The 16,290-nt window shown below is 46.3% G+C and overlaps 1 protein-coding gene across 2 annotated transcripts in view; it reads right to left on the reverse strand.

The window, feature by feature from the left end:
* Positions 1-16,290, reverse strand: part of tfdp1a (transcription factor Dp-1, a) — an 89,356-nt gene that overhangs the window by 28,119 nt on the left and 44,947 nt on the right. Inside the window, exons 6-8 of one of the 2 annotated variants that reach the window (XM_038774576.1) lie at positions 5,844-6,009; positions 465-608; positions 129-197 (exon numbers count right to left, since the gene is read on the reverse strand). In XM_038774576.1, coding sequence (XP_038630504.1) covers positions 129-197; positions 465-608; positions 5,844-6,009 — 379 coding nt within the window. Of the gene's footprint in view, positions 1-128; positions 198-464; positions 612-5,843; positions 6,010-16,290 lie in introns of both variants that reach the window. The other variant, XM_038774575.1, reaches the window with a different exon arrangement.

Raw genomic sequence — 16,290 nt, forward strand, 5'->3', positions numbered from 1 at the left:
GTAAAAATGTAAGCTAGATAAAATTTAAAGACGCTCTTTGGGATGAGAATAAATTTAGTCATCATGTGGACTGGCACAGCAATAATACAAACTGCACTATGTTGCACATTTTTGTAATTTTATTTTACCTGTAGCAGCAACTCCTTCAATTGTGACTGTTTCTGTTTAATTGTTTCCATTTTCTTCCGTTTCTCCATCTATTCAAATAAAAATCAAACAAATAACTTGCTGTAAACTAAAGACAACAACTTACATTTAACAGGACTTTTAACAAGTAAAACATCTCAAGAAGCCTCACTAGAATGCTATCAAACAACATTTGACACAGCCATAGTGTTATTAGGGCAGGAGGCTGAGGTGTTGCATGGAAATATCAGTCTTTTCTCAAGCCAAAACTTCTAACAGTGCATATATTGGACATATACTACACTTCATGGAAACACAAAAGATCACTGTTCCCTTACCTCCAGATTTTGGCACTCTTGAGCTGAGTTTGTGGGAAGTCCTATCCACTTGATTTCCTTTTTCTCTTTGGAGATTATATTCATTGCCATGAGCACATTCAAAGCATCATATACACGACGTCTTATATTCTTTTGATCGTATCCCTGCTGTGCATTAGAATTTGCATAATATCACTAAACACAATCTTAATTTTCTCCAAAGTAAAAGTGTACAGATGTATTATTAATTCAGTGAAAGTCGTACCCCACATGAAATTGTGTCAGTCTATCATGGTTGCACATGCACTTGTCAAGAAAGGCTACTGTCGAAGGGCCGAGCAAAGATTGCGCACTTCCGCAAATGGAAGGAGCTGCTCAAGCTTTGGTTGAACGATTTGTAAGTTGGTTATGGTCACCCGTAGCAGCAAAATAGAGTGTAGTAGTGAGGGGCCAACTACAAAGCAAGTACAGTTTTCAGCTGTCCAAAATCTGACTGCTTAAGACAGGAACAGATGCCTATTCTTGGTCTCTGAAGTAAAAGGTAAAGGCACCATAGTCCCAGATGACCATAGGCTGCTTTCCCTTTTAAGGGGGAGAGCTGACTGGTGGTGATTTAACTTGAGGATCACCAAACCCGAGGAGAAGGTTCTTAATTCCTGCACAAGGGGAAACTTCCTCTCAACATCTAACCTGTTAAGGCCTCCTCAGATAACCTCTCATTCTTCTAAATGGGAGTGCAAGACTAACCTGCTCAATTTATCCTGTAAGACACCCCTTCATCCTAGGAATCAGCCTAGTGAACCACTCTGAACTGCTTTGAATGCAAGTATATCTCTCCTTCAGCAGACCAAAATGGTGTACAGTGCTCCAGGTAAAGTTTTACTATTGTCTGTACAGTTGTTGCAAGACTTCCCTAGTTTTATATCAACCCTCGTGCAATAAAGGCCAACATTCCAAATTACTTGCTATGTCTGCATGCTAACAATTTGGAGAGCTACATGTAGGGTCCTGGGTGGGCACTTGACGTATGCACCAGGCTAACATTAAACCCCCCCCCCCCCCCCCCCCAGCAGCTCATGCTTATGCAGCCTCAAGGTGTCCGCAAAAGTAGGGGGGGGGGGGGTTAATGTTAGCCTGGTGCATACACCAAGTGCCCACCCAGGTCCAACGGGCTACGCAGTGGCCCTGGCCTGCACCATAGTCCCTACATGTAGCTCTCCAAATCCTAGCCCCAACCCGTGGTTGTTCCTCATGGCATGGCAGAAATTTAGGAACCATGGTGGTCTTGAGACTTGGTGGTCCATGTATACGCATTTCTAAAATGTTGTGGTCAGCTACCAAAACAAAAATTGTTGCGAGTATTAGCCTTTAGATTTTAAGGGCTAGAACATAAAAGAACGTTTCGCCACCACGATGCAAAGCCCCGATTTAAAAAAAGACTTGCATTCATACAGTCTTTTTAACGATTACCAGAAGTCTCAAAGTGCTTTACACTCAATCAATTACTTTGAGTACAGTAATGTAGGAAATCCAGTAGTTACATTTGTACACAACAACCCTCTACAAACAGAAAGATGATAATGACCAATAATATGATTTGCAATGTTGAGTGAGGGATAAATATTGGCCAGGACACCTGGGATAACTCAAAATAGTGCCATGGGATCTTTTACATCCACCCAAGCAAGAAAACGGGGTCTCAGTTTAATGTCTCATCCAAAATACCTCAGACAGCGCAGTACTCCCTCAGCATTGGTGTGACCGATTTTTGTGTTCAAATTCTCACTGGGACTTGAACTCAGGACCTTGATGCAGAGGCGAGGGTGCTGCATACTGAGCCATGGCTGATATACATCGAGAGTAGTGTGCGGTGTAGCATATCATAAGAATAGATGTATTTGCCTAGGAAGTGGTGCAGAGCTGATTCAATGAAATTGCACCATGCCTCCATGAGTTAAATTATGAGGAGAAATCTCAAACTGGACTTGCACTCTCCAGAATATAGAAGTGGATTTGACTGTTTGTTTTTTGTTTAGATATTAATTGGAATTGATAGGGTTGATAAAGAAAAAATTCCACTGGCAGCAGAGCCCAGAACAAGGGTTCATAACATTAAACTCAGAGGCAGGACATGAGGAGAAAGGTGAGGAAAATAGTGGTAGAAATTTGGATCTCATACAAAAGTAGCAAATGCAAGCTCAATTTAGAATTTTAAATTTAAGGTTCATTTTTTGCTAGCTAAAAGTGGTAAGGAATAGGGAACCAATGGTGATGAAATTAGGATACAGAGCAGCCACAATCTTACAGAACAGCAGAACAAATTTGAGGAGTTGAATGGACCACTGCTTTTCCTATACTCAAGCAATTTGATCAAGGTTACACATACAAATAATTTCTAGTCCATTGGTTATCAAGCTTTAAGAAACAAACAATTTTGTTACATATTGATCTGAAGTATAAGCAGATGAAAACTCAATGATAAAAAAAAGTTTGGGTGTTACTAAGAACACCCATTTCTATCACTACAGAACATTTATTACATAGATCACACAAGTCCTCTAGTGGAAGGAACTAGATGTAGCAATATTAAACTAAAAAGAAAGTTAACTGTAGAATACCCATACACAATGTTCTGAACAGTGTGCCCATCAAGAGATGGATTCCACCATGCAATATACCTCTAATTCATTTTTAATTACACACACATTAATTTGTGTTCCGTTGCAGAAGGCTCTCTTCCAGTTATGATATTGTGGACAGCATATTGCTGCCAGCAATCTTACTCTGTCCGGTAAGATTAGCACCGAAGAACTTGCTTCCCAATCACCTATTTAGCAGTCAGCAAGACAATTGATGAAACTCAAGCTATTTGCAGCAACAAATAGGAAGGTTCTGGTTTAGAGTTAAGTGCCAATTATTTATCCTACACGGTTTGCTGACCACTTAAAAAAAAAAGACATGGTCGCAATTACATTAGCAGCCACAAAATGGCTATGTACAACTGTCAGAAGGACCAAATGCATTCATTCATTTCACGGTCTAACGTTTGTCGATCATAATCTAGGTTGGTATAGATGCCAGAAAAGTTCACCGCCATCTCTCTTCCTCGCTACATTTGAACTGCATCTCCAACTCACCTTGGCCATCTTATTTTGTTCGTGCAGGGGACCTTTCCATGGTTATCAACAATACAACATTTGATAGCACAGACCATTACAATCGACAGGCCACTCCTCACTACTTCTATATAGATCACCAAATATTTATCTTGCATAACATATTCACACATATCCAGCCCATGCTTTTGCACATAGCTATCAGTTTCTCTCACCAGGATTTAATTGTGTAATGGCCTTAAATGCTCCCAACCTCTCCACAATGGCTTTGATGTTCTGGACCTTCCAGGCCATTTTCTGTTTCTCTTTCAATTTGTACACAAATTCAGCAGTTTTCACATACCCAGTGTCTACTTGCTTCATTTTTCTGTAATGTTCACTTACATAGGAGATTTTAGAAAGAAGTTGAGCTCCTACTTCTTTTCAGTGGAGTCCATTAGTGCAAAACAACAGCAAATAATTAGCCATTCTTTGTATGTTGTCAAATATACCTTCAAGGGTTACAATTCTACACTTAATGCCCAACACCACAAATGTGCTTAATGTCATCAACAGGCCTTTATTCTCCCTTCATGTAAAGTTCTGGTAAGCACAACTGCAACCTCTTCCGAGACCCAAACACTTCTCATACCAGAGTTTAAACACACCAAAATGACCAATTTTTCAAGATTAGCACCCTGCTGCCAGCTTTTAAAGCACCTGACTTTTATTGACTGGATAAATCAAACTAACGCCACTTTCTTTCTTCTTTTAAAACATTTTTTTTGTTAAATTTAGAGTACCCAATTCATTTTTTCCAATTGAGGGGCAATTTAGCGTGGCCAATCCACCTAGCTTGCATATTTTTGGGTTGTGGGGGCGAAACCCACGCAAACACGGGGAGAATATACAAACTCCATACGGACAATGACCCAGAGCCGGGATCGAACCTGGGACCTCAGCGCCGTGAGGCTGCAGTGCTAACCCACTGCACCACTGTGCTGCCCTACTAATGCCACTTTCAAGCAATTCTGGAAGAATTCCGGAAAATGTGAAGCCGCCCCCATCTTCATCAATCTACTTTTGTCGGTCAATGCTTAATCCAGAATATCCGACTCTCCAGTTAAGCAACATATCTCTGGCCTTGATGTCATAGTCTCAATGTATCAGCCATCACGCCTGTTTCTGAAGTTTCATTCTCCACCCTTCATCACAGGTTCAAACTCAATTATTCATTATTAATTCCTTAAATTCCTACATTCTTCTAGCAAAGGACTACGCCACATGAACTGCTTTCCATTTATTTTGGACTGTGCACTCATTACTTTATTGTTCAGTCTTTTCAGTTTTCTTTCTCAGTTAGGTCCGTAAATTGCTTTCCAATTACCAACCTGAACTCAGTGAATTACCAAATTGTTCATCAATTAAGAAAATGGGTATGAGGGCTGCATGGTGGTGCAGTGGGTAGCATTGCTGCCTCACAGCGCTGAGATCCCAGGTTTGATCCCGGCTCTGGGTCACCGTCCATGGAGTTTGCACATTCTCCCTGTGTTTGCATGGCTTTCGTACCCACAACCTAAAGATGTGCAGGCTAGGTGGATTGGCCAAGCTAAATTGCCCCTAAATTGGAAAAACAATAATTGGGTACTCTAAATTTATTAAAAAAAAGAAAATGGTTATTGGATTGGATTTGTTTATTGTCACGTGTACAGAGGTACAGTGAAAAATATTTTTCTGCAAGCAGCTCAACAGATCATTCAGTACATGGAAGAAAAGGGAATTAAACAAAATTCAAGAAAAGACAAGAAAATACATGAGAATACATAATAGGGCAACACAAGATATGAAAGTGCACCTCAAGTTTCCTTCAGTTACACGCCTAATTCAGCAAGACATTAATTACATTTAACTTTACCTACACCAATGCAATATACTCTCCAGTCTGCAGTCAATCAAAACTTTGACCACCCAATTTGATGGCTCAGGTAAGTTTGTATTCGGATGTCAGTAGTATTGAAGAATAAAATCCAGTTCCTTCTCATTTGCTTCCCCTTTCCCACCATCAGAAGAATTGTGTTCAGGAAGGATATCCAAATTCCTTATATTAGTTACAAAACCTTTTCACCAAGCACACACTGTCTTATTTCACAGTTCTGTTCATTGTAGGAGTGTTATCTATACAAAAATATACATGATTAAAACAATCTCCTGTAACTAGATGTATCAAAGGCATCATAATTACTTAATAGTGTGTGAATAAAGAATGCAGCCACTGTTAACCTGCTAAGTATCAGGAGTGCCTTACTTCATCAGAGCCAGATTCTTGGTTGTTGGTGTTACTGAATTCTGCCACTAGCTCATCCGCCACTTCATTGTAGGTAGTTGTTCCTTTCTGTTGCACTTTCTCACAGACCTTCATCGAGAAATGCCTCAATCCTTTGCCATTTTTTTCACCCTTTTTATTCCTTTTACTGAAAAGTAAAATTCAAACTTAAAATATTTCTGCTTTCAAAATCATGGAACAAATCCTGTAAGATATTTTGATATCAACTTACATTTAAATAGGACTTTAAATATGAAACGGTCCGAATGGGGTTTCAAGTATTAACAATATTTGACACCAAGCCACTTGAGCTAATAAGCCAAGTGACAAAAAGCTTGATCAGAGAGGCAGATTTTAAGACACGCCTTAAAAGGAGGACAGAAAGGTAGAGTTTTGAGGTATTCTAGACCTTACAGCCATAGTAGTTCTGCGTTCAGCTGCCAATGGTGGAACAACTGAAATCAAGGATTCAGGAGTTAATGCAGAGTTCCGAAAGGGTTGTGGTGCTGGAGGAGGTTACATAAGAAATAGGAGCAGGAACATACCCGGTCAAGCTCTCTCAGACATGCATATATTTCAATGAGCTCCGATTCTTTTAAACTCCACAGAGTACAAGTCCACTCTATTCCATCTTCATCATGAAACAACCCTCTCATTACAGAAATCAATTCAGTAAACCTTCATTATACTTCCTCCAAGGCAAGCATTTATTTCCTTAGGTATAGTGATCAAAGTTGTACACCGTACTCCAGGTATGGTCTCATCAAAGCCTCAGACAATTGTAGCAGGACTTAACCCCTTACAATGTAATTTGTCTTCCTAGTTTCTCCAGGTTACAGAACTAGGGAGGAGCAGGGAAGGAAGGATGTTTTAGTTTTAAAACTATGGGGTTGCTGGAAGGAGCCAAAACAGGTCAGCAAGTACAGTAGCAGTGATGGTTGAATGAAACAGAATGCTGGTATATAATGCTGGCAGCAAAACTGTGGCTGAGTTCACGTTTATGGATGGTGAAGATGGGGCCTGGCCTGGAAAACTTTGGAATAGTAGATAGACAACGATGGCATGGATCAAAACAAAATGAGCTGACAAGGTTGAAGATCGGTGGCATAACTTGGTGGAAAGTAGGCAGTTTATGGGGTAGGAAGCACATCTCTAGGTCAAATAGAATTCCAAGTTGGGAAGTCTAGTTCAGTTTCTGACAGTGGTCAGGTAGACAGATGACATCAGTGGTTAAAAGAACTACGTTTCTGTTCGGTCTTCACTGCGTGTGGAGTCTGCTCACTCTCCCAGTGTGTGCATGGGTTTCCTCCGGGTGCTCCGGTTTCCTCCCATAGTCCAAAGAGGTGCAGGTTAGGTGGATGGGCCATGATAAATTGCCCCATAGTGTCCAAAACGGTTAGGTGGGGTTGCTGGGTTACGGCAATAGGATGGAGGATGGAGTACGGTGCTCTTTCCAAGGGCCAGTGCAGAACCGATAGGCCGAATGGCCTCCTTCTGCACTGTAAATTTTATTATTCTTGCAGGGACCGAAGACGATAGCTTCATACTTAGCAGGGAGGAAATTTATACTCATCTAGTTCTACATGGCAAACAAGCAGCATAACAAATCAGACATTGGAGAGGTGGTGAGGTAGAGCTGGGTGTTGTGAGCATTCACATGGAATTTAGCACTTTGTTTTCAAATTATGTCCTTAGATCAGAAATAAGATGTGTGAAGATACGTCATGGTGATTCGTAGCAGCTCTGGCAGTGTCTGTGGAGAGACAAACGAGGTTACATTTCAGATCAATGACCTTTCATTGGTGGGACTGATGAGTTTTGCTGAAAGCTCACTGATCTGAAACATTAACTATCGCTTCTCTCATCACAGATGCTGCCAGACTGGTTGCAATTTTCCAGAATTTCGTAAGCAACTGCAGTATTTTACTTTTCTTGAACTGCAGAGTATTTTCCATTTCTGGAATGGAACCTGGTTTTAGCAGTGCGACAAAGTTGACTGATGGAGGGAAGGCAATAGGAGAGGATGGCTTGGTCAATCACGTCAACATTTGCAGAAAGCTTGAAAAGGATGAACCATTTTGCAAAATAATTGTCATCACCATAATCTAAATATTATTTATAAGTGCAAAACATACGACACACAAATCACAAAAACTTTCTCTACTCGGATTCAGATCATTCTTGTTCATAAAATATTAACCAAGATGGAGGAGAAATTAACTCTGAAAACAGCCGGTGCACTTGTGCTTTATTCATATTTGCACACTAAAGTATTCATACAAAATTTCTATAGAATTGGAAAGTCAATAATTATGCGATACGCAAGTTTTCCATTTGGATGGATTCACAACTCATCTTTCATTTATAACTCTGGCTCAAATTACTGTACTGACATGCATACAAGTCACACTGTGGGAGGAGAGACAGGAAATTGTAGGGGCTCTGACTCAAGTTTTTAATTCCTCTCTGGCCACTGGGAAAGTGCCAGAGGACTGGAGAACAGCTAATGTTGTTCCTCTTTTCAAGGGCAGTAGCGATAAACCAGGGAATTACAGACCGGTGAGTCTCATGTCAGTGGTAGGAAAACTATTGGAGAAAATTCTGAAGAGAATTAATTTCCAATTGGAAACACATGGGTTGATTAGGGATAGTCAGCATGGATTTGTCAGGGGAAGGTCATGTCCAACAAATTTGATCAAGTTTTTGATAAAGTGACAGTGCATAGGTAGGAAGTGCAGTTGATGTAGTTTATATGGATTTTCGCAAAGCCTTTGACAGGATCCCACATGGGAGACTGATTGAGTAGTTTGAAGCACATGGAATTCAAGGACACTTGTCGAGACGGATCCAAAACTGGTTTAGTAACATGACACAAGGGTGGTTGTAGAAGGTTGTTTGAGCAATGCACTTAACATAAGAACTGACTTCCGGTGGCGGCAATGCGGAGCTAAGCCGCACGTTCGGCAGCTCCCGCTTTCATAGGACTTGTGGGCTCTTTTAAGGGCCCCAAACGGCACTGATTCGACGATTCCCGGTGTGTAAAGGGGTCTGGAGCAATACCCCCTGGGATTTATGGTGCGGACCCAGAATTCAAGGGACGAGGAAAAAAACGGCAGCAGCTCCCCTGGAAAAACGGGGGAAGGTGGACAAAATGGTGGCCGGTGGAGCCCCCGAGGAGTGGAGGCAGTGGGTGGAGGAGCAGCAGGCGGCCCTTCTGCGCTACTTTACGGAGCTGAAAGTGGAGTTGCTGGACTCTCTGAAGGTTACGACAAGTAAGCTGCTGGAGAACCAGACAACCCAAGGTGCAGCGATCCTTGAGTTGCAGCAGCAGGCCTCTGAGCGCAAGGATGAGGTCTCGGCCCTCGTGGGGAAGGTGGAGATGCACGAGGCGCTCCACAAAAAGTGGCAGGATCGTTTTGAGGAGATGGAGTTTCGGTCGAGGAAGAACTTGAGGATCCTGGGCCTCGCGGAGGGGCTGGAGGGGTCGGACCTGTCGGCTTATGTGGCCGTGATGCTGAACTCGCTGGTGGGGGCAGGATCTTTCCATCTGCCCCTGGAGCTGGCCCACAGAGTACTGGCCAGGAGGCCTAAGGCGAATGAACCCCCGCGGGCGGTGCTGGTGCGGTTCCATCGGTTCAGTGACCGCGAGAGTGCTCTGCGATGGGCCAAGAAAGTGAGGAGCAGTAAGTGGGAGAATTTGGTAGTGCGCATCTACCAGGACTGGAGTGCGGAGGTGGCCAAGCGGAGGGTCGGGTTTAACCGACGAAGGCGGTGCTCCACAGCAGGCAGGTGAAATTCGACATGCTGCCGCCTGCGCGCTTGTGGGTCACCTACAAGGACCGGCATCACTATTTTGAGTCCCCGGAGGAGGCGTGGGCCTTTGTGCAGGCTGAAAAGTTGGACTCGAACTAGGGATTGGGGACTGTGGGGGTTTTTTGTATCACTGTTTATGCTGTTGCTGGCTATTCGGTTTGTTTATTTCCTGCTTTCGAATGACGTTGGTTATGGTTTTGTGTTTTAAGGGGGGGGTGTTGGGGTCTGTGGTTGTTCTTTTTTTGTTTGTACGCTGTTGGTGGATGGGTTGGGACTGCTATTTGGGAGCTGCGTTGAGGGGGTGGGGCAGTCGGAAAGCATGGGCTTTCCTCTGGTTTCCCGCGCTGCGGGACAAGGGGGGTGGAGCTGGAGGCAAGGAGCGTGTATATCAGTTCCGTTTTCCTGTGCTGGAGCGGTGCCAAGGAGCTGCTGCGGGGGGACCCCATATCGGGAGGGGTCGGAGTTAGGGCGGGAGCTGCCGGGGTCAGCAGAAGTCAGCTGGCTCACGGGAGTACTATGGAGGGAGCGTCGCGGCTAGGAGGGGTCCTAGCCTTCGGGGGGGGGGGGGGGGGGGGAGGGAAGAGAAGAGGAATACCGGGTTGCTGCTGGATTGGCCAGGGAGGAGCTGGTGTGGGTCAGGGGGGGTCGGGCTGAGGTTCTATCGCCGTGGGAAACGGGCCGAGTGGGGGGTACTGGCCAGGGGCGAGCAGTCGATGGGCTATGGCTAGTCGACGGGGGAGGGGTGCCCCCTGATCCGGCTGATCACGTGGAACGTGAGGGGGTTGAATGGGCCGGTTAAGCGGGCCCGGGTGTTTTCGCATCTAAAGGCGGACATGGCCATGGTTCAGGAGACTCACCTGAAGGTGGCGGACCAGGTTCGTCTGAGGAAGGGGTAGGGGAAGGGGTTTATGGACCAGATGGGAGGGGTGGATCCCTGGAGGTCTGGGAGGCCGAGGGCTCGGGAGTACTCTTTTTTTTCTCCCACGTGCACAGGGTTTATTCCCATATTGATTTTTTTGTCCCGAGTAGGGGGCTGGTCCAGAGGGTGGAGGATGCCGAATATTCGGCTATAGCGATTTCAGACCATGCTCCGCATTGGGTGGATCTGGAGATTGGGGAGGTGCGGGACCAGCGCCTGCTTTGGTGTCTGGACGTGGGGTTGTTGGCTGATGAGGTGTGCAGGAGGGTCCGGGGACGTATCGAGAGGTACCTCAAGGCCAATGATACTGGGGAGGTCCGGGTGGGGATGGTGTGGGAGGCTCTGAATGCAGTGATTAGGGGGGAGCTGATATCCATCCGAGCCCATAGGGAGAGGGGGGAGAGGGAGAGACTGATCGGGGAGCTGCTGAGTGTAGATAGGAGGTATGCGGAGGCCCCGGAGGAGGGATTGCTGGGGGAGTGGCGTAGCCTGCAGGCCAAGTTTGATTTATTGACCACCAGAAAGGCGGAGACACAGTGGAGGAAAGCACAGGGAGCGGTCTATGAATATAGAGAGAAGACGAGCGGATGCTGGCGCATCAGCTTTGCAAGCAGGACGCGGCTAGGGAGATTGGTGGAGTGAAGGATAGGGGTCGGAATGTGGTGCGGCAGGGTGCAGAGGTCAATGGGGTCTTTAGGGACTTCTACAGGGAACTGTACCGGTCGGTGCCGCCGGTGGTGGTGGTGGCAGTCGGGGAAGGCGCCGGGACCGGATGGGTTTCCGTTTGAATTTTATAAAAAATATGCGGACCTGTTGGGCCCCCTGTTGGTTCGGACCTTTAACGAGGCATGGGAGGGGAGAGTTTTGCCCCCGACGATGTCACGGGCGCTGATTACCCTGATCCTGAAGCGAGATAAGAACCCCTTGCAGTGTGGATCATATAGGCCAATTTCACTGCTGAATGTGGACGGCAAGTTGCTGGCGAAGATCTTGGCCACTAGAATAGAGGATTGTGTGCCGGGGGTGATACATGAAGATCAGACGGGTTTTGTGAAGGGGAGGCAGCTGAACACTAACGTGCGAAGGCTGCTAAATGTGATAATGGTGCCGGCGGCAGAAGGAGAGGCGGAGATTATGGCGGCATTGGATGTGGAGAAGGCCTTTGACAGGGTTGAGTGGGGTACTTGTGGGAGGTGTTAGAGGGGTTCGGGTTTGATTAAATGGGTGAGGTTGCTGGACGAGGCCCCGATGGCGGGTGTAGCGACAAATGGGAGGAGGTCCGAGTACTTCAGGCTCCACCGTGGGACGAGGCAGGGGTGCCCCCTGTCCCCCTTGCTTTTTGCGATGGCAATTGAGCCTCTGGCCATGGCGCTCGGAGTCGGGGAGGTGGAGGGGTCTGGTGCGGGGTGGGGAGGAGCACAGAGTGTCGCTTTATGCAGATGACTTGCTGCTGCATGTAGCAGACCCGGTGGGGGGAATGCCGGAGGTGATGGTGATCCTTGCTGAGTTTGGGAGTTTCTCGGGCTACAAATTGAACCTGGGCAAGAGCGAGCTGTTTGTGGTACACCCGGGAGATCAGGAGGGGGGGATTGGTAGGCTCCCGCTAAAAAGGGCAGTGAGGAGCTTTAGGTACCTGAGGGTTCAGGTGGCTAGGAGTTGGGGGACTTTGCATAAGCTTAATTTTACTACGTTGGTGGAGCAGGAGTTTAAAAGGTGGGACATGCTGCCGCTGACGGGTAGAGTACAGTCCGTTAAAATGACAGTGCTCCCGAGGTTTTTGTTTTTGTTTCAATGCCTCCCCATTTTCATTCCGAGGGCCTTTTTTTTTAGGAGGGTGAACAGCAGCATCACGGGATTTGTTTGGGCGCACGGGACACCGAGGGTGAGGAGGGTCTTTTTGGAGCGGGGCAGGGATAGAGCGGGGCTGGCGCTGCCCAACCTCTCTGGGTACTATTGGGCGGCTAATGTCTCGATGGTACGTAAGTGGGAAATGGATGGGGAGGGGGCAGCATGGAAACGGATGGAGACGGCGTCCTGTGGAGGCACGAGCTTGAAGGCACTGGTAACGGCGCCGTTGCCGCTCCCTCCAACGAGGTACACTACGAGCCCGGTGGTGGCGGCTACCCTCAAGATTTGGGGGCAGTGGAGGCGACACAGGGGGCTCGGTGGAGGCCCCGCTGCGGGGGAACCACCGGTTTGTCCCAGGAAACATTGATGGCGGGTTCCTGGGGTGGCACAGGGAAGTGGCACAGGAACATAAGGAAGTTGGGAGACCTGTTCATTGGCGGGAGGTTTGCGAGCCTGGGTGAGCTGGAGGAGAAGTTTGAGCTCCCCCCGGGAATATGTTCAGGTATCTTCAGGTCAAGGAGTTTGCTAGGCGGCAGGTGGAGGGGTTCCCTTTGCTGCCCCCGCGGGGGGGTAAGGGATAGGGTGCCTGGCATCTACCAGGTGATGCAGGAGGTGGAGGAGGCGTCGGTAGAGGAGCTGAAGGCTAAGTGGGAAGTGGAGCTGGGGGAGCAGATTGAGGAGGGGACATGGGCGAATGCCCTGGAGAGGGTGAACTCCTCCTCTTCATGTACGAAGCTTAGCCTCATCCAGTTCAAGGCACTGCACAGGGCTCATATGTCCGGGTCGAGGATGAGCAGGTTTTTTGGGGGTGAGGACAGGGGCATTCGGGGTGTTCGGGGAGCCCAGCGAATAATGCCCATATGTTTTGGACATGCCCGGCACTTGGGGAATTCTGGAAGGGGGTAGCAAGGACGGTGTCGAGGGTGGTAGGATCCAGGGTCAAACCAGGCTGGGGACTCGCGACATTTGGGGTTGGGGTGGAGCCGGGAGTGCAGGAGGCGAAAGAGGCCGGTGTTTTGGCTTTTGCGTCCCTAGTAACCCGGCGGAGGATCTTGTTGCAATGGAAAGATGCGAGACCCCCAAGCGTGGAGACCTGGATCAATGACATGGCGGGATTCATTAAGCTGGAGAAGGTCAAATTCGCCCCGAGGGGGTCGGTACAAGGGTTCTTTAGGCGGTGGCAGCCTTTCCTCGACTTTCTGGCTCAACGATAGGCAACTAGGTCAGCAGTAGCAGCAGCCGGGGTGGGTGGGGGGGTTTCAGGGGGGCATTGTTTATGTTAATTTAATTTATTGTTAATTTATTTTTGGTGGGTGGGTTCGTTATATGCGTGGTTACGGGTGCCGCAGGGTGTTTATTATTGTTATTATTATTATTGTTCTGTTGTTATACATTTTTCAAAAATTTCAATAAAAATTATTTTTAAAAAAATAACATAAGAACTAGGAGCAGGAGTAGGCCATATGGCCCCTTGAGCCTGCTCCGCCATTCAATGAGATCATGGCTGATCGTTTTTGGACTCAGCTCCACTTTCCGGCCCGAACACCATAACCCCTAATCCCTTTATTCTTCAAAAAACTATCTATCTTTATCTTAAAAACATTTAATGAAGGAGCCTCAACTGCTTCACTGGGCAAGGAATTCCATAGTTCACAACCCTTTGGGTGAAGAAGTTCCTCCTAAACTCAGTCCTAAATCTACTTCTCCTTATTTTGAGGCTATGCCCCCTAGTTCTGCTTTCACCCGCCAGTGGAAACAACCTGCCCGCATCTATCCCATATAATCCTGTCATAATTTTATATGTTTCTATAAGATCCCCCCATATCCTTCTAAATTACAACGAGTACAGTCCCAGTCTACTCAACCTCTCCTCGTAATCCAACCCCTTCAGCTCTGGGATTAACCTAGTGAATCTCCTCTGCACACCGTCGAGCGCCAGTACGTCCTTTCTAAGGTAAGGAGACCAAAAATGAACTCAATACTCCAGGTGTGGCCTCACTGACACCGTATACAATTGCAGCATAACCTCCCTAGTCTTAAAACTCTATCCCTCTAGCAATGAAGGACAACATTCCATTCGCTTGCTTAATCACCTGTTGCACCTGTAAACCAACTTTTTGCGACTCATGCACAAGCACACCCAGGTCTCTCTGCACTTGGAAGAAGAAACTAGACAAGGGAATATATAATGAATGGCAGGACACTAGGAAGTTCTGAGGAACTTGAGGTACTTATTCACAGATCCCTGAAGGCAGCAGAGCAGGTGAATATGGCAGTTAAGAAGGCATATGGGACACTTGCGTTTATCAGTTGTGGCATACAGCCAAGAGGTTATGTTGGAGCTGTAAAGAATGCTGCGTTAAACCACAGCTGGAGTAGTGTGTGCCCGGTCATCTCACTATAGGAAGGTGATTGCACTGGAGAGGGTACAGAGATTCAGCAGGATGTTACCTGGAATGGAGCATCTGAACTATAAGGAGAGACTGGATCAGTTTGGATTGCTTTCTTTCGAGCAGAGACGGCTGAGGGGGGATATGATTAAGGGGTATATGATTGAGGGGTTTGGACAGGGTAAATAGGAAGCAGCTGCTCCCCTCTATTGAGGGGTCGATCACAAGGGGACATAGTTTTAGGGTGAGATTCCAAGGGGATTTGAAAAAACAAAAATCACTCAAGAAGGTGGTGAGAATTCGAAATGCACTGCCTGGGAAGGTAGCAGAGGCTGGAAGCCACACAACCTTTAAAACAACTTGGATGAGCACTTTAAACAAATGGGATAAGCGCAAGATTAGGGGTAGTTATTGTCGATGCAGACTAGATGGGCTAAAGGGCCTTTTTGGCACTGTACAATTCTATGAGAAACCCCATGTCCACCAAACATCAGAAAAAAATACAGCTCATTCCCGAATTGAATAGTTTTAGAAGCAATCACTTAAGTTAAATTGGTATAGGATGGAACCAGTTACTAGCCTTCCACATGAACATCTAACTTCTAGGTCTGATAAGTAGCTAATTTGACAACAGGCTGACATCAAAGCAGTAGTGGAATAAAACCACTAATTCAGTTAAAAAGCCTTAACCACCCTTCTCATTCATTACTCTTCTAAAGAGTACCAATTTTCCCCATCAGTTACAACCAGTTCAGTTAGTAACAGCATTCATGCAAATACATGAGCATGCCCTCAACCGAGCCCTTGGATTCAGGTCGCATTACATTCAACCCCCTCCATCTGGCCTGGGCTTGCAAAAATCCTACCAACTGTCCTGGCTTGAGACAATTCACATCTCTTTAACCTATGATTATCCCTCTCTCCAGTTGCTCCGTCTGGAGACTTAATTATCTGTAAAGACATGCATTCAAAATATCGTATTGCATCTTTGACTTTGTCTCTGTGTGTGTTTCTGGAACCCACCTCTTCATTCACCTGAGGAAGGAGCAGTGCTCTGAAAGCTAGTGATTTGAAACAAACCTGTTGGACTTTGACCTGGTGTTGTAAGACTTCTTAATGTGCCTTTTAGATGGTGGACAAACTTGGGGGAGTCAGGAAGCAAGTTGCTTGCCATAGAATTCCTAGTTTCTGCCTTGTTCTTGTAGCCATTCTAATCATTCGGCTGGTGGTCAGTGGTAACCCGCAGGATGCGGATGGTGGGGGATGGTACTACTGTTAAACATGAAAATTCAAGTGGTTAAATTCTCTTATTGGAGTTGCTCATTGTCTGCCACTTGACTTGCCGCTTTTCAGCCAGAATGTTGTCCAGATCATGCTGCATGTAGACATGGACTGCTTCTGATGAGCTGTGAATGGAACTGAGCACTGTGCAATTATCAGTGAACATCTACACTTCTAA

The sequence above is a fragment of the Scyliorhinus canicula genome, chromosome 17, assembly GCF_902713615.1.
Source record: "Scyliorhinus canicula chromosome 17, sScyCan1.1, whole genome shotgun sequence".
NCBI lineage: Eukaryota > Metazoa > Chordata > Chondrichthyes > Carcharhiniformes > Scyliorhinidae > Scyliorhinus > Scyliorhinus canicula.